At 46.8% G+C, this 17,533-nt stretch overlaps 1 protein-coding gene across 6 annotated transcripts in view; it reads right to left on the reverse strand.

Annotated features, from left to right (window-relative positions):
* Positions 1–1,565: 1,565 nt before the first annotated feature.
* The window catches only part of LOC135094841 (bromodomain adjacent to zinc finger domain protein 2B-like), a 33,877-nt gene continuing 17,909 nt past the window's right edge, over positions 1,566–17,533 (reverse strand). For 5 of the 6 annotated variants that reach the window (XM_063995262.1, XM_063995263.1, XM_063995265.1 and 2 more), the window contains 16 exons: positions 16,333–16,454; positions 15,829–16,025; positions 14,958–15,489; positions 14,349–14,583; positions 13,785–13,925; positions 12,222–13,497; positions 11,960–12,105; positions 10,569–10,604; positions 8,378–8,572; positions 7,870–8,038; positions 7,489–7,658; positions 7,090–7,211; positions 6,694–6,841; positions 6,142–6,339; positions 5,787–5,959; positions 1,566–4,972 (listed from right to left, as the gene is read on the reverse strand). In XM_063995262.1, coding sequence (XP_063851332.1) covers positions 4,819–4,972; positions 5,787–5,959; positions 6,142–6,339; positions 6,694–6,841; positions 7,090–7,211; positions 7,489–7,658; positions 7,870–8,038; positions 8,378–8,572; positions 10,569–10,604; positions 11,960–12,105; positions 12,222–13,497; positions 13,785–13,925; positions 14,349–14,583; positions 14,958–15,489; positions 15,829–16,025; positions 16,333–16,454 — 4,014 coding nt within the window. In that variant the 3' untranslated portion in view covers positions 1,566–4,818. The remainder of the gene's footprint in view (positions 4,973–5,786; positions 5,960–6,141; positions 6,340–6,693; positions 6,842–7,089; positions 7,212–7,488; positions 7,659–7,869; positions 8,039–8,377; positions 8,573–10,568; positions 10,605–11,959; positions 12,106–12,221; positions 13,498–13,784; positions 13,926–14,348; positions 14,584–14,957; positions 15,490–15,828; positions 16,026–16,332; positions 16,455–17,533) is intronic. The other variant, XM_063995264.1, reaches the window with a different exon arrangement.

A 17,533-nucleotide genomic window follows, 5' to 3' on the forward strand; every position in this document is an offset into this window, starting at 1 on the left:
CACCTTTCTTGAGAGAGAGAGAGAGAGAGAGAGAGAGAGAGAGAGAGAGAGGAGAGAGAGAGAGAGAGAGAGAGAGAGGGGGGGGGTAAATCTATAGTTTCCAAGTTACGAAAGATACAAGTGTTAGAAATGAATGGAGATTGCCTAGCTGTGAACGATTAAATGTGGCAGTGTATTACCGTGGACTTAGTTAAATGCGGAACGTGATCACCGTAGAGTTTTCAGCGCGGAGGAAGTCTGAGAATGAGAATGAGAATTTGGCGCTCCTTGAAACCTTGTGCATATCCAAATGAGATTGTCATTCAAAATTTTCGCAGTACAATGTCTGATAATTATACGGATAACTTTAGCCTGCCAATCTCGAGATGCTATTTATTTCTGGACAAAATTATTTATTTATTTATTCATTTATTTATTTTTGTTATGATCTACACTATGAAGGAATACGCTGTGAAATTAATACACTTAACAATCTAAATCTTGCCTAACATCACCTCACCCTCGGATGAAGGCACCTAATGTTATTTTCATATTAGTACAATGCTCACCTTTATTATTCTTATTATTATTATTATTTTTTTTATAGTGTGTTAATAAGGTTTTCGCAGCAATAATGACAAGTTAGATGGACACACATACACAAAGGACAGGTAAAAAACACACATACATATTTTGTACTGCCATAAACTTACCTGAATTTATTACTACAATACATGCAAAGATATTTATCCCTGTACCTATACTCTTTTATTCATTTATATACTTCATTTTTTTTTTTTTACCCCCTACTACTTCTGCTCTACTCTCAGACATCATCACCATTAGCTTAATAACCTTACTTCCCCTGATGTGAATGCACGACTCTGGTATTTTTTTCCAGACTTTTTAACTATTCATCCTTCTCGTCTTCTTTCACACACCTCCAGATCTCCATCAGTCCTCCCACACACCCTCCAACTCCACAGAAAACCCCTCCTCCCTCCTCCTGACGTCCTTATATCAACTACTGCCCACTTTCACAAGGCATTAACAATCACCCAACAGAATGAAGGGTGCTGTCACCTCCTAAGCAGGGACTACAACATATACTAATGGTTCTGTGTGCACTGTTCTTACCTGTGTATCTTATCAGGGAAAAAAAAAATCTATTGGCAGTGCAGTGGTTGCTTGTTCATCCCTGTAGGAGAGAGGTAGTAGCAATAGTGTAGCAGCTGTTGTGTCACCTCAAAATAAGATGTTTTCACTAGTATTGGGTAACCACAACACAGTACATTGAAAAACTGAGCTGTTTATCTGGAAGTTCAAACGCACTGAAACTGGGAGGAAGGTGGTGTGTCAGGAGCTGAACTTTGAAGTCTGAGCACCAACCAGTGTGTTACCAACATTACAGCCGGTGCACCATGACTCAAGAAGAACTGTGGAGCTTCTGTGTTTAGATTACATGACATCACTAAACATTTTCTTAGGAAATAAATAGATGTTTTACAATACTCTAATGCATATTTGGATTATTTTAAGAGCATAGTTATCTTAAGCTTAATAATAACAATAAGACTCCCAGCCACTCCTGTTGGACGTACTTTATTAAGAACTAGACGCTGTACAAAGATTGAAACTTCTTCTTGTATACAATAAATGAAATAATGACACATACACACACGGCGGGCCTCACGGTGCGCCCGTGTTCTCTCCTCCGCACGTCGGGGGAGGGAAAGAATGGAGTAATGAAGTAATGGTAATAATGTATGCTGTGTAAAAAATAAAATAGTGACTCCTGCCTTTCATGTGTGACTTGCTTTGACACCGTTTTCTCCGACGAATAAATGACGTAGTACTTAAGTATATTAATAATAAGATTATCATCGCTATTATAATTACTGCATCACTGTGTGTTTGTTTGTTTGTTTGTTATTTGTTTTTTGATACTCATTCTGTGTCCTGCAAATGATAAACAAAACACAAGGGGTTTCTACAGACACAAAGTATAGGATACCTTGTTGAGAGGCTCAGCTGCCAAGTGTGAGAGAATGCACAGACCAAACACTCACCACCAACATAAACGCCACATCCAATTAAATAATACAAAAATTGCAATTCGCCCACTGGAGGTAAGAATAAATAAATAAAGAGAGAATAATTCCTATCTTACTTCCTACTGTAGAGTTGCGCGGCATCCCTGCTCTGCCACCACTTGTGTTTCTCGATGCAAACTTTGGTCGGCCAACTCATGGAAACAATTGTAATGACCGCGGCATGGGGGAAAAATAAATAGGGGAAGGGTCAGGGAGGCTTGGGGGGAGCTGAGTGAGGTTGGGGGAGCTGGGGGGGAGCTGAGAGGGGCTGGGGTGTAGGGTAAGAGGGCACACAGCCAATAAATTAAAGTGAGTTCTACATTTGTGCATCGTTCTGACACAAGCACACAGCGGGTATGAAAATAATGGTGATATTGTGAATGATGAGAGAGAGAGAGAGAGAGAGAGAGAGAGAGAGAGAGAGAGAGAGAGAGAGAGAGAGAGAGAGAGAGAGAGAGAGAGAGAGAGAGAAATGAGGGGGCTATCTTTTCTATTCATCACATACACATACAATTTGAACACACACACACACACACACACACACACACACACACACACACACACACACACACACACACTTCAGTAACCCCCATGAAGCTGTGTGTGAAAAAAAAAAAGATCGAGTATTTTTGCTTTGTTTTGGGGGTGAAAGGTTACAAGAGAGAGAGAGAGAGAGAGAGAGAGAGAGAGAGAGAGAGAGAGAGAGAGAGAGAGAGAGAGAGAGAGAGAGAGAGAGAGAGAGAGAGAGAGAGAGAGAGAGAGAGAGAGAGAGAGAGAGAGAGAGAGTTATGAAAGATGTGACAGATGAGGTGATCTCTCTCTCTCTCTCTCTCTCTCTTTCTCACTGCATTGCCTCTATCCTACAAGTAAATAAATAGTTGGGCCAACACACTACTTCCACTACTACACAATTCATTATGATATTTACATACCCACAATGTTTCTTAGTTATCCCTGCCAAAAGAGACCCAGTAGAGGAGGAGGAGGAGGAGAAGGAGGAGGAGAAGAAGGAGAAGGAGAAGGAGGAGGAGGAGGAGGAGGAGGAGGAGGAGGAGGAGGAGGAGGAGGAGGAGGAGGAGGAGGAGGAGGAGGAGGAGGAGGAGGAGGGTAGGGGCCATCCACACCATCTAGAAGGGGATATGGGAAAGGGAAAGTAATGGGGGGAGTGATTCTTGCCATTTATAGTAGGGTAGGTATTTATATATATGAATCTATAAAAAATTTCTTCTTCTTCTTCTCCCTCTTCTGCTTCCTCAGTTTTTTTTTTTTTTGTGACAGCATTGTGACACTTGCTTTGCTTTGTGTGTGTGTGTGTGTGTGTGTGTGTGTGTGTGTGTGTGTGTGTGTGTGTGTGTGTGTGTGTGTGTGTGTGTGTGTGTGTGTGTGTGTGTGTTTGGATTATGCATATGTATATCTCTAATACAGTCATAGATTGCAAGTATTACATATATCACATCTCTCTCTCTCTCACTCTCTCTCCGGTACACAAAATCTCTTATACAAACACACAATCACACTTATAAATATCGGAGGAGGAAGAGGAGGAGGAGGAGGAGGCTAGAGATTTATAATTGTGTTCAAAGAAATAACAATAAGTTTCTCTCTCTCTCCATACATATACAAACACAAACATACAAACACACACACACACGTACACATACACACACACACACATGAAAAGAAAAGAAAGAGAAATTTGAATAAACTGAGAAAGGTGATGTGTGTTTGTTTCTGTGTGTGTGTGTGTGTGTGTGTGTGTGTGTTAACGTGGCACTATCATTCCTACACACACTCTGTTACAGAAACACTGTGTACTGTCACCACATCATCTCCTCGCTGTGGCAGTGCGGCTCCGTCCTTCACTGGGAAACATTTATAGAGAGAGAGAGAGATAGGTACAGAGAGAGTGGTGGGAGGGAGAGAGGCTGGTCTAACTGTTTGCTGAGGAACATAAACACACTTCTCTTTCTTTTATTTTTCCATTCTGCTCATTATCTCTCCCTCTCTCACCACACTCTCCTTCATCACTATCACCACTAAGCTGTGTACTGTATCACGTTTTCTCTCTCTCTCTCTCCTTCTTAAAAGTGCATTTCATTATAATCATCACAAGTTTCAATATCTTTCTTTTTTCTTGCTTTTACACTCATCCACATCTCACCACTTGTGTCTCTTTCCTGCATCCACTTCCATGCATTCATCCAGTGAGTATTGAGGTCCAAGTCATGCCTTGCTGCTCCTCCTTCCAACTCAAGTGTGCGTTTGAACCTTGCATCCGAGTCTCAGCCGTGGTGCGTCCTGCAATGCGCACACCAACTGATGGGGTGTGCAGGGTGAAGGCAGCCTGCACACTCCTTTCACACATACACTCACGCACTCCGGGGCGTGTGCATGTGTCTGTCTGTCCCTCACATGCGCCCTAATGCCTTCAGTACAAAATTTACCCGAGGGAGGTGACTGGGTGACTGTTTCGTGACCCCTCAGTGTAGGTGCTGCTCCTCCCTGCTGGGGCCGGGGGAGTGGGCAGCGGCCCTCACTCGGGTGTCTGGAATGGGGGAGCTGCCATCCACCGCGCCTCCACAGCATCCATCACACAGCCGCCTCATCCACTTTGGCTTACAATTATATCCTGAATACATCATATATATATACATATACATTTACATATATACATATATACCTATATGTATATATCGACATATATACATACATATAGCAGGGATGGGGATAGGGATGGGGTGGGGGCCTAGGAAGGGGGGAAGTGCTCATTCCAGCGCGTCTCAAAGAAGGAGCGCAGGTTGTGTCCCGCCTTGCCCACCGGGGAGTCGTCCTCGTTGAATGTCTCACAGTTGTTGAACATGAGGCGCAGATCCTCACAGTACTCCTCCCGTGACTTGTAGCTGCGGCGGTGTGGCAGTGGTGTGGTGAGGACAATGACAACAGTGGTCATGGCAGCAGTGGTGGCGGTGGTGGTGGTGAGGACAGTGACAACAGTGGTCATGGTGGCAGTGATGACAATGATGACAGCAGTGACAGCAGTAGTGGTGGTGGTGGTGGTGGTGATGCAGGATGAGGAGAAAGGGGAAAAAGAAGTCAGTTATACATAAACAGATAAATTAATATAATTCGCTCCAATCCCTCCTCAGGATCCCCCTAAGCGAAGGTGTCTCTGGCGTTTTGCCTCTGCCAGTTGGGGGGACCTGAGGAGGTATTTTGCTGATTTTCCTTGGAATGACTACTGCTTCCGTGTCAGAGACCCATCTTTGTGTGCTGAGTGCATAACAGAGGTGATAGTGTCTGGCATGGAGGCGTACATTCCTCACTCTTTTTCTCGTCCTAAACCTTCTAAACCTTGGTTTAACACAGCTTGTTCTCATGCTAGTGAGAACAAACTAAAACATAAGAAACAAGGAGTCTTGCAGACTCCTTGTTTCTTATGTTTTAGTGTTCGGTGGTCAGGTTTATGGTGAATGTGTTCTTGTATGAGAATAACTTTTTTTCTTAGAAATCTCTTTCAAATATTAGGGTGTGTCTTCCACTGTGCAGCGTCTTATAAGCCGTAAAATACTGTACCTTTAGGATTAATGTTAAGTATTTCCCCACCCCCTATGTACATTTTCAGTTTGTTAACTGCCTAAATAGTAAACCGTTTATTATTATTATTATTATTATTATTATTATTATACACACACACACACACACACACAAACTCACAGGTTATCCTCCAGCTTCTTCTTGATGACCGACAAGTCCATCGGTCGCCTGATGATCTTCTTGTAGGTAGGGAACTGTCGTGTGTTGACTGGCAGCAGGAAGGGCCAGGCATCCTCGTGCACCTCCAGCTCCGCCGTGATGCTCCTGCACGCCACTAAGTCCTTCTGGTCCTTCTGTGGGGTGGCAGAGGTGGTGGTGAGGTGGTGTGACAGAGGGAGAAAGAGGAGGAGGGAAGGAAGGTAGGAAAGAGAGGAGGGAGGGAGGGAAAGAGGGAGGAAAAGTGGGTGACACAAAACCAAATAGAATATCCCAAAAAGGTCACACCAGGTCAAGAAGATAGGGCAGGCCAGGTCACCTTTTTAATAGCACGGTCCTTCTTGGTCACAGCGGGGGACACGGCCTGGCTGTCGTCAACCGAGTCAGTGGTTGTGTCGGCAGGCTGGGCAGCGGCAGATGAGGTATTATTACTCTCACTGACCTTCTTGGCACGACCTCGGCGACCTCTCGGACTCTTACTTGTGCAGGCTGGACACACCCACTTATTCCTTGGCACCTGAGGATGGAGGGCATGAGTGAGGTAGTTATGAGGTCATCTGTAGTGTGGAGTGTGGTGGGACAGCAGTGTGAGGTGTGTGTGTGAGGTCATCTAGGTGTGTAGTGTGATGGGGAGGTCACCTGAGTGTGTAGTGAGAGGGATTCACATCAAAGAAGACACTGTCCATGACCACAAATAATTAGGGAGAAACTATTAACCTGTCCAACCATGCAAAGGAAAATAAGGTCACTGAACAAAATGATAACTGGAACTTTTATATTAATTTTCTTGCCTTCACCAGTGTTCCTCTTACGTAAAAAAAAAAAATAAAAAAAAAAATGATGAATGATATGTACAGGGTGCCATACTGACCTTGTTGAGATTGGGGGTGATGCAGGTGGTGTGGTAAGCCCGAGGACACACAGAGCAGTAGACCAGTGTGCGGCCTTCCGTACCCCCACACACCAGGCAGTGCCGCTGGGAGGTGTCGCTGAACTTGTTGACACACTCATAGCAATACCTGAGGCATAGCAGAGAGTTAGGAGGCTGGCTGTATGGAGGACTAGATGACACACAAACATGCAGAGATGGGCACAGATATCAATGTAGAGGAAGGATGTGAGGACGCCTAGATGAAACACACAGAGATAGAGGCACAGAGAGAAAGAAGTAGAGTCAGGAGGCTGTGTGGGTTGTGTGGATGGCCAAGAATCAAGCCTCCTTTAGAGAGTGAGACAGTGAGAAAGGCAGCAGAGTCTGGCCACTCACCAGTCGCCATCTGGAATGTTGTTCATGGGTGGCTTGAAGCAGTGTGTGTGGTAACCCTTGTCACAGCCATCACACAGCAGCAGCTTCTCCTCGTGGTCCCCGCTGTGGCAGAACTGGCAGTACTGTGGAGCCGGAGAGTGTGCTGTGACTGATGGACTGACTATCTGATCTATCCATTGACTAACCATCTGGCTAACTGACTGACTGACTGACTGACTGACTGGCTGGCTAATTGGTTAACTGGCTAACTACCTGAACTCAATCAACCAAATATGATAGTTTAATACGACATACGTCACTGGAACCAGACACATTATCATAAAACCAATAATTTAATCACACACACACACACACACACACACACACACACACACACACACACACACACACACCACTCACCGCCTTCATAATGCTCTTGTCCCACGCCACAGCTGTCTCCAACATGTAGGTACACATAGCCAGTTGTGCTGCTGTCTCTGTCTTGCCCACAGCCTCCCGCCACACCAGCAGGCCCTTCGGTACCTCCTTTGTGTCGGGTGCTGTGTCACTTTTTGGGTTCATTAGTACACCTGGAGGGAAGATGAGAGGTGGAAGGTGAAGGGTGGATGTAGAGGGTAAGTTAAGGCAGGTTTGAAGGTAAGAGGAAAGGAGTATGTGTTCGAACAGCATTAAGAGGAAGTTAAGGTAGATTTGGAAGATAAGAGGGGAGTGTATGCTAGGAGAGGATGCAGAGATGGTCAAGGCAGATTTGTAAGATGAGAGAGGGACTGGTTGACTTACCGAGGGGTGGCTTGAGGTAGCGTCGTTCTATTCCTTCCTCCAGCGCCAGCAATCTGTCCCGCCCTACGTGTATTGGGTTGAGGCGTGAGTCGTCCTCCTCCACTGGCTCCAAACATGATGCCCGGAACTCACCCATGTGTCGCTCCCCATTGTCGTTGAGCCGCCAGCTCTGGGTTGTGGAATGGGGGTGAATAGAAACGGAGTGACAGGGTAAGAAAAATTCAGCTTTTAAGAAGGACAATAGATTAGAGGACTATATTACTGGAAGAAGTCATGTGCACCAAAACATTCACATATTTGAAAGGGAAAATTGTAAAAAAAAATATATATATATATATATAAATAAATAAATAAATAAAAGACTCAAAGAAGACCTGAAGTTAATGCCATAAAAACACTTAGGTACAAAGACAAATCCACTAAAACTACTGAAAACAAGCTTAACTTCACACCAAAAAAAACATACACACACACATGCACACACACACACACAAACACAATGCCTCACCTTACTCTGCATAGAGGCATTAGTTATCTTTTCCTCCATGGCATAAACAGACTCCAGCACAGCAAAGTCCACCTTGAGAGCCACATCGGGGAGCCAGTGCTGCGGCTCATCGGCCACCGGCGTGCCAAACTCGTCATACATCACCTTGGCCGCCTCCTCAGGGTCCGTGTCCAGGTTGGTGGCCTCTGTGTCGATCTGTGCAACGAGTGGTGGGTGTGTTAGGTTAAGTTTAGTTAGGCTAGGTCAGGGTATGGGTGGCAGGTCATGGAGGAAGTAAGCTGGGTAAGGTTAGGTTAGGGTATGTATGGATGACAGGGTGTGGAGGGACAGGTGATGACTGGGTTAGGTCAGGGTGTGGGTGGCAGCTGATGGTAGAGGTGTGGAGATGGAAGGAGGAAGGCAGAGCACAGGAGGATATAGTGGAGCAGGAATCAGCAGGAAGAGGATAGGATGGTGGAGGTTAGAAGGGTGTGGAGAGGTGTGATATGGTGGAAGAATCAAGAGATGACGCATGGTGGTGTGGTGGAGCAAGACTAGGCTTGGCAGGGTTAGGGTGTGATAAAGAGGGATAGTGGAGGGAGACAAGGTGTGGTGGAGCAGGACAAGGCCTGGTAAGATAAGAAAGGGCATGGAGGGTTAAAAGAAGACATGGGTGGTGCAGGGACATGGTGTGGTAGAGGAGGGCATGGTTAACTAATGGAAGGAGGCACAGTATCACAATTGGGATTTCTGGAAGGTTTTCATAAATTGTTCCCTTGCTGCTAATGACTCAAGTACCAATGACTCAGGCACCATCAAGTCTTAAGTTCCGCCACATCAGTACTGCTGCTGGCCAAGGGACACCACACGGCACACGGCACAGTGAAAGATGACAACACAACTGGGGTGTGCTGTGACCCTGTGCTGTGTTGCTGCCGTCACAACACACAGGGCCACCACACACACACAAATAACAACACTTGTCCACCGCACAGCAGCAAAAATTTGGCCTCACAACTCTGGCATCTACTCAAAATTTAATCAAAGTAAAAATTTACCAACATACGGATAGATAAATAGAGAATTCACTGATTAAATACTTTTCCCTCCCTACCCTGCAAGACCCAGCCACCACCCACAGTGCTGCTGCCACTCCAGCCACCCACACTCATGGCCACCTGTTAAATAATTATCAATCAGTAAACTATAATTCCTTTCTACATAACAGGGATTGTCAAAGTAAGCAACCCTCAGCAAGTAACAGCAAGTACACGCCAAGCTGCTGGACAGGTACCAGTTACCCTTGCACCAGCTGGAAATTCAACAGGTGGGCAATGAGTGTTGCCAGGTGGCCAGGTGCTCCACTAAACACACCAGATATGTACTACCAGGTGTCTATCCAAGCATCACCTTCACTAGCCATGGCACACAGGTAGCTATACAGGTAAGGACTAGCTAAGTGCATCATCTCCACTATGAAAGCAACTGTACTGTGATGTGGCACCGGCTGGGGTCATGAGTGCTGCACCTCCCACCGACAAAGTGCAGCGAGCCAGGACCAAACCCTCAACCTTCAGGTGGTGAGCCAAGCACTGTGCCACAGAGCCACTATGCTACTCAAGCAGTGCATCATGTTCACTATGCCTGACTCACTACTGTACAGTGAAGCAGTGAAGACTGAGGCCACCACCCAGTGCACTAGTGTCACAGCAAGACTAGGCAAGACTGACACCTCACACTGCCACTCCTCACCCACCTCCTCACTCAGGACACTTGCCAAAACACACACACACACACACACCTAAGATGAGGGATTAGCCTAGCAAACTTGCCTCTCCGTGTGTGTGTGTGTGTGTGTGTGTGTGTGTGTGTGTATGGAGGGGGTGAAAGTAATGCTAATATATATCATGCAAAACATGGTGTGATCTCAGTGCATTATGAGATCAGTGTCTCTCTGCCATGCACTAGTGAGCCTTGGCCTGGCCCTGTCTCCCTCCCTCCCTCCACCCAAACTTGGTGGTGGTAGTAGTGGTGATGGTGGTGGTGGTGTGTAAAACAAGAGCAACAGCTGTGATGACTTTGGGAAAGAGTAACTCTGCATGGAAGGGCAAAGTGAGAAGCTTGGTGTGTCCATTCTGTGATACTAAGTCATGCTCAGTCACACATACACTCTCTCTCTCTCTCTCTCTCTCTTTCTCTAAATAGTACTCACGGGTGCCACCAGAGCCAGTTTGCTTTTGCTGCTCCTCTGAGGAGGGAGGGAGGGAGGGAGGGGCATCCAGCACTCAGAAAATGTTAACCCACATCACTAAGAGTTCCCGCATCACACCCCCACCTGCAGCCACTCAGTGCACACCTTGCCTCCCGTCACCACACCAGTCACAACCCACGACCCAGAGAGCAGCAGCCCTGCAGTGTGTGCTGGCGGGCGCCCCAACACACACTCTTAGGGACGTGTTGTCAGGCCTTGGTCCTGAGTGACGGAGTGGGGCAGAGTGGCACACACGTGGAAAGGGGGGGGGGTGTGGTGCGGGGCCGCCTCACTACTACATGGCACATCTGAAGATGGCAGGAGTGGTGGCTGCAGCCCACACTCTTCTTTTCTATTATTTACTGTTTTTAAATCTCATTTTGCTATGCAGGCAAATCATGATTTACAAACATTCACTATCAAGTTTCAAAGTAATTAATGAAATGAGTTTTTCAATATCAGAATGGCTTCTAAGGAATATAACTCGCCAATACATCATAATTCACTTGCATTCAATTTTACTCACCACACCTTTTGCAATTTTTCTTTATCTTTTTGGTGACAAGTCATGCATGAGCTGCTCAGGCAGCCGCCCTCACAGCCTGACTGGCAGAGCCAAGGTGGAGGGTGGAGGAGTGAGGCCAAATTGTGCTGCTCAGCTGTCACTCTACTTTACAAATTTTCAGCTGTTTGTTCTGCTCATCTTCATATGCAGGGAGTGACAATGAGCGAATGTTGCAGTGAGGAAAGTGATGGCTTTCCCCACCACTGTGATGGACTGATGAGGGGAGTGTGGTGGTGATGTGGTGGTGGTGGTGACCTCAACTTCACCACACATTTTAATGAGAATCTTGTCTTTATTTGTTATTCTTCCCATCAATTTTTCAATAACTCATGAGGTGTGATGGGGAGGGCTGGTGTTAGTGTTTGTTGTCCGACGTCCCTTCCTCTGCTACCTTACATGTGAGATGGAGAGATGGATGGGATGGAATGTTGATGACAGAAATGGGAAACTGATGAAGGAATGGCTACAAAACAGGATGATTACCACATATGTTGCTTTGTGTGTGTGTGTGTGTGTGTGTGTGTGTGTGTGTGTGTGTGTGTTAGTAAGAGTATATGTGATGAGAGCGTGTGAAGATTAGTGTGTAAAAAAAGATTTTTTATACACGATCCTTAATATTCTAATTTTGAGCATGTGTATTAACTAAACTAACCTTTATAAGAAATCTTGTTATTTTGTTTGCTTGGACAAAGGATAGATATGCACTTGTTGTATTTTGATGTTTTATATTATGTATTTTATTATGTAGTGTGTGTGTGTGTGTGTGTGTGTGTGTGCGTTTCCTCACCTTGGAGATTGCATTCTTGACTATGGAAAAGTTTTTCTCAATGAACCTCTTGAGCTCCCTCTCCCGCACGCCTCTCTCATTGAGTGCTCCAATCATCTTCTTGAGCTGCTCCATGTCGCCGAGGTGCCACCACCCAGTCTTGTACTCTGTGGGGAAGATACAAGATTTATTAACAATTTGGCAGAACAATGGAAAACAAGAATAAAACAATGGAAAATGTGACAGAACACAGTACAGATGAGGGTGAGTGGGAGCAACTCACCGCCAGGGATAGGCAGCGCCTCAGCTGTCTGGTGCAGGCGCTCCAGCAGCTCTTTGTGTGGTAGGGACTGGATGCCGCCCGCTGGGTTGGTGCCAGCACCCTCAGGAGGGACAGCGCTGGTGGGGCCACCTGGGGTGCTGGTTGCTGCTGCTGCCGGGGTGCCCAGCGTGGTGGTGTTGTTGGTCAGATCTGTGGCACTGGTTGGGTCTGTGGTGGTATTTGCTGTGGTGTTGCTGGTCTGGTCTGGGGTGGCCGTCACATCGGGGGTGCCAGGGACCTCCTGCCTGACGGACACATCTGGGGTGTTGGCGGCTGTGTTGGGAGTGGCGGGGCCGCCGCCAGGGGCTGTGGCTGGGGGTCTGGGGGTGCTTACTGCTAATGGAGTGTTTATTGTTGATACTGGGGTGGCAGTGAGTCCTGGAGTGCCACTGGGGGCATGTAGGGTGCCTGGCAAGGGGCTGTGAGGCCCATTATACCTAGAGCAGGGGGAAGCTTCTCTGGGGGAGCCTCTGGGGGTACCCTGGGGAGTCTGGCCACTAGGGAGGGACTCCATGGTGGACACGTCGCAGGGCATGCGTGGCAGGAGGCTGAAGGACAGCTTCTCCCGCTGCGCCACGTGCTCCGGCCGCAGATACTGGCCTGGCACCAGGCCCAGCCCCAGGGCCAGCAGGTTGGGGTCGATGCCCTCCCCTGCATTGGGTGGGGGCGGTGGTGCCTCCTTCAGCCCATTCACCAGGTAGGGGCTGAGGTTGGCACCCAGCATGGGGGGATACAGCTCCGCAATGGTGTTCCCCATTGTCTCCTTGCTCTCCAGGACGCCGTTCTGTCCCCGGCCCTCCTCCCTAGCAGCACTCTCAGACTTCCTGTCATTCTTGTGGGGTATCTCAGGCACATCACAGTCCTCCTCCTCCTTCAGCTCCTCTTCTTTCTTCACCTGCAGCAGAGGAACAGATGGCTTCATGTCTAGTGCCTCACCCTCCTTCGCCTCCTCTTCCTTCTCAGACTTCACCTCCACTTCAGTCTTCACCTCAACTTTCTCCTCCTTCACTTCTGGCTCCTCCTTCACCTCCTTCTTGGCCTCCTCCTCTTCCTTCAGCTTCCTCTCCTTCTCTTCCCTTGCTGCAGCCAGCCGGGCCTCCAGCTCTTCCTGAGTTAAACCAACTTTGGCGGCGGAGGTGGGCAAGTTGAGGGGGAAGTGTTCTCGGCCAGTGTAGTCGCAGGAGGAGAGGCCCTCCAGGAAGGGACCCCCAGCGTGAGGCAGCACCCACATAGTCCTCTGTGTGGGGAGACGTGTGTGAGAAACGGGAACTAGAGGAAGAAGAAAGAAGAGAAGGATGAAGGGAAAAGCTAAAAAAGTGACATGGAAGGAAAAATGATATAGAGAAAATTAGTGAAAAAGAGAATGGGCAAGAAGAAAAAAGAAAACGACAGAAAGAAGGAAAGAAATAACACAAAAAGACAAAGCAAACATACACATCTACAACCTGACACATACAAAAAACAATAAGGGATAAAACTCAAGTATTACAGAAGAATGGGTCCAATCCTTCAGGGAACACTCACCTGGTACCTGTCCTGGCCACAGTTGAAGCCGCGCACCTGCTGGGCCGTCTCGAAGAGGTCTTGGCGTACCTGGTTCATCTGACGCTGCAGGAGGTCCAGGGTCTTGGAGGCGTCGTCTGCATTCAACCGCTTGTCGTCCTCCTATGTGAGTGTGGTGAGTGGTGAGTGGTGAGTGGTGAATGGGTGCAAGCTACAGATGCTAGAAAAGAACTAAATACCTCTTATTTTATCAGTGTAGTTAAATCCTGAAAGAAGCTAAAAAGAACAGGGTGTAAAGTAGCATATACAAAACAGAGATAAGGATGTACAAGTGGAAGTGTGTGTGTATATTATCAAAGGGTATCTATGTGTATCTTGGGAAGAAACTCAGGGATATACAGAAGTGTGAAAAAGCAGAAGATCCAGCATATTTAAGAAATGCAGGTATGTACGGATGTATATATAAAAGTATTTGGTGGTGTGAGGTATATATATAGAGAGGATACAAAGAACTACATGCCTTATACACACACACACACACACACACACACACACACACACACACACACACACACACACACACACCTCATCGGGAATCTCCTCAATGTTGTCACTGTCATTGCCACTCTCATTGTCGTCATCCTCTTCATCTTCCTCCAGCTTGTCCTCCTCCTTGTCCTTCTTGGCGTCGGCCTTGTCCTGCTCCCCGCCGTGGCAGGAGGACACGCTGGACATGTTGGAGTCCTCGCCGCCACGGTGCTCCATCATGGACCGCATTGCTGCATTGTAGATCCTCTTGCGTGCCACACTCATCCTTAGCCTAGGGGAGGAAGGCACCATGCACTGAGCTTATGTGAGGGAGTGTATTGTAAACTTAAATCTGGCTCTTCTTTAGGGACTGACACCTTAATGGACCTTTTTTTTTATATACCTTGTTGCCCTTGTCTAGTACCCCTTATAATTTTTTTCATTAAAGGAACTAAGTCATTTTAAAGTGAGTTAAGGCATCACAACACTGAGGTTATGTGAGTGTGAAGGAATGTATTGTAAACTGATGAGTTATTGTAATCTGAGCTAAGGCTGTGGCAGTGAAGGGGTTTAAGTGATAATGGCTGGTTGTGTGGCAGTGATGGGTTAATATTATGACTGCTGGTATTACTGCTGCTTCTATCACCACACCAGTCATCCACTCACTTCCTGATCCGCGTGTCCAGCTTCCACTTCTCCGTCTTGAGTCCATTGTGGCGGTCCAGGGAGTCCTCAATCTGCCGCACCACAGCCTTGTTCTGCAGCAGCTCGTTGCACACGTACGCCACGATCTCACTCTTCTGCGTGGGGTTGAGGGCCAGGAACGGCATCACCAGGAGCCACTGGGACATCTTGTATGCGTCCATCTCCGCCAGTCTTGCATCCCACTCCTGCCCTTTCTTGGGGTTCTCCCGGCGCTCCTTCTCCGTGCCCAGGAGGCCGTAGATGATTCGCACCTCTCCCATGGCGTTGGCATTGAGGTAGACACGCAGGATCTCTGAGATGTTGGCGTGGGTGATGTCGGCGCGGTTGAGGGTCTGTCCCAGGATGGTGGTGTGGCGGTGGGCCGAGGGAATGCCTGGGTCCTCAATGGCACAGACCAGCAGGTGGGACAGCACACTCAGAAGCTCCTCCTCGCTCTCTGTGTCATTCAGGAGTGCCATCTGCAGGCTCTGGATTGATGGTAGTGACTCCATGTCTGTGGGGGGGAGATGTGCGGTGAGGCAATGCTGCGGTGGGGAAGACATGGTGCTGATTTGTTGTAAAATGAAGGGTTACAGTGAGGAAAAGTTGGAGTGGCACAAAAAATGGTGAGGCAAGGAAGAGGAGTGAGTGGTGAGGGAAGGAAGTGCTGATGAGAGGAAAAATTCAAACTGGTAAACCTTGATTTAGAAATGTTTGCTTTAGAAAGTTTCAAAGTTACAAATAAGACAATTTTCTCCTTTTGTTTGTTGACGTAACACAAATCACTGGTCACAGCAATGGTTTTAAGAAACACAAACACATACAATACAATCTCCAGCCAATCCCAACTCACCAAACCCGAGCGTCTCCCCAAAGTTGTGCAGGAATTCGAACACCATGAGGATGTTCCCGAAGGCTTCAGGTGGGAGGCGCAGACCCTGCAGGCGAGGCGCATCAGGCAGTGGTGTGTGGTCCGTCAACTCCATGTCCTCCTTCACCTCCTTCATCAGCTGGTTCAGTTCCCTCGCCTGCAACCGCTCTTCCCGTTTCCTGAAGGTGTACAGGGAAACATTTTATTCACAGAAAATAAAATAAAATAAAATAAAATAAAATAAAATAAAATAGAATAAATAAATAAAAAATCATAACAAAAAACAGACTTCACACATCAAAACAATAACAAAACAATTACAATCAATAGCACATCAAACCAAAAAAATGGAAAAATACGATAAGTAAACAAATAAATAACACAAAGAATGTAAACAAAAATCAGTGAGTGAGTGAGTAAATCACCACACACACACACACACACACACACACACACACACACACACACACACACACAGCAACTCACCTCTCTCTGGTGGCTCGTTTTTCCTCCTTCATCTCCTCTCTTCTCCTCTCCCTTTCCTCATGGCGCTTCCTGCCCTCCAGCGCCCGCACCAAGACTCCATGGTACCTCCGTCGCTCCCTCTCCTACCAAACCAAAGGGCATGGTGAGCTGCTGGCCCTCCCCCTTGCTCCCTTACATACACACTGTGGCTCAGGCATGGCTAAATCTAGTACAGGTTTGGATTCTGTGTTAAGCCCTACAGGTAAACTCTCTCTGGTGAACTCTCGTAATCTCGTAACCAGAAAACTGAGCCTTGTTGGAGTATTACGTCTGACTGCTTGTGACTGTGATTAGCAGCAGCAGTAGTAGTGGCAGCAGTAGTAGCAGTAGTAATGGTAGTAAGAAGTTGTTGTTGATGAAGTAGTAGTAGCAGTAACTGGGTACCTTTATTAACTGCTTTCTGCTGTGGGAATGAGAAGTGATGTTTGCTTCATGAAGACTAACTATTGCAGATAACTACATATGTACGTACAAATGAATCATAACTGAAGTACAGGGCAGAGGTCATAACTTTACAAAGAGAGAGACAGAAAGACAAAGACAGAGACAGCAATATAGAGACAGAGACAGAGAGAACAAATTTACCTTAAGTCCCCAAAATGACTCATATTGACAGTGCAGCTGAGATAGAGATAGAGGTAGAGAGAGAAGGAAAGTCAAAAAGCTCAAGGTTGCTGACAGTGTTTGGAAAGGCTGGAAGCAAAAGAAATGCAGTATTTCCCAAGGCAACATAACAGTGAGATGACGCAGGGAGGCTGAGGGTGTCACAAAGAGGGGACTCACTGCACTAACTAAGCACGTGACGTCAGTATTGGAGAGAGAGAGAGAGAGAGAGAGAGAGAGAGAGAGAGAGAGAGAGAGAGAGAGAGAGAGAGAGAGAGAGAGAGAGAGAGAGAGAGAGAGAGAGAGAGAGAGAGAGAGAGAGAGAGAGAGAGAGAGAGAGAGAGAGAGATCCTATGTTAAACTAAGATAATTATATAGGTGGAAGTGAAATGGATGAGGGATATTGAGCAGTAGAAAAACAGAAATCACTCAGCTGGACTAAACAAAAAGAAGAGAATAGAATATAGATAATATAAATATGTTCTTTTACTAAACAGATTTAGGAAGAAAGGAAGGAAGGAAGGAAGGAAGGAAGGAAAGAAATATGTACAAGTGAAAT

The sequence above is a fragment of the Scylla paramamosain genome, chromosome 47 (genome assembly GCF_035594125.1).
Source record: "Scylla paramamosain isolate STU-SP2022 chromosome 47, ASM3559412v1, whole genome shotgun sequence".
In the NCBI taxonomy this organism is placed as follows: Eukaryota; Metazoa; Arthropoda; class Malacostraca; order Decapoda; family Portunidae; genus Scylla; species Scylla paramamosain.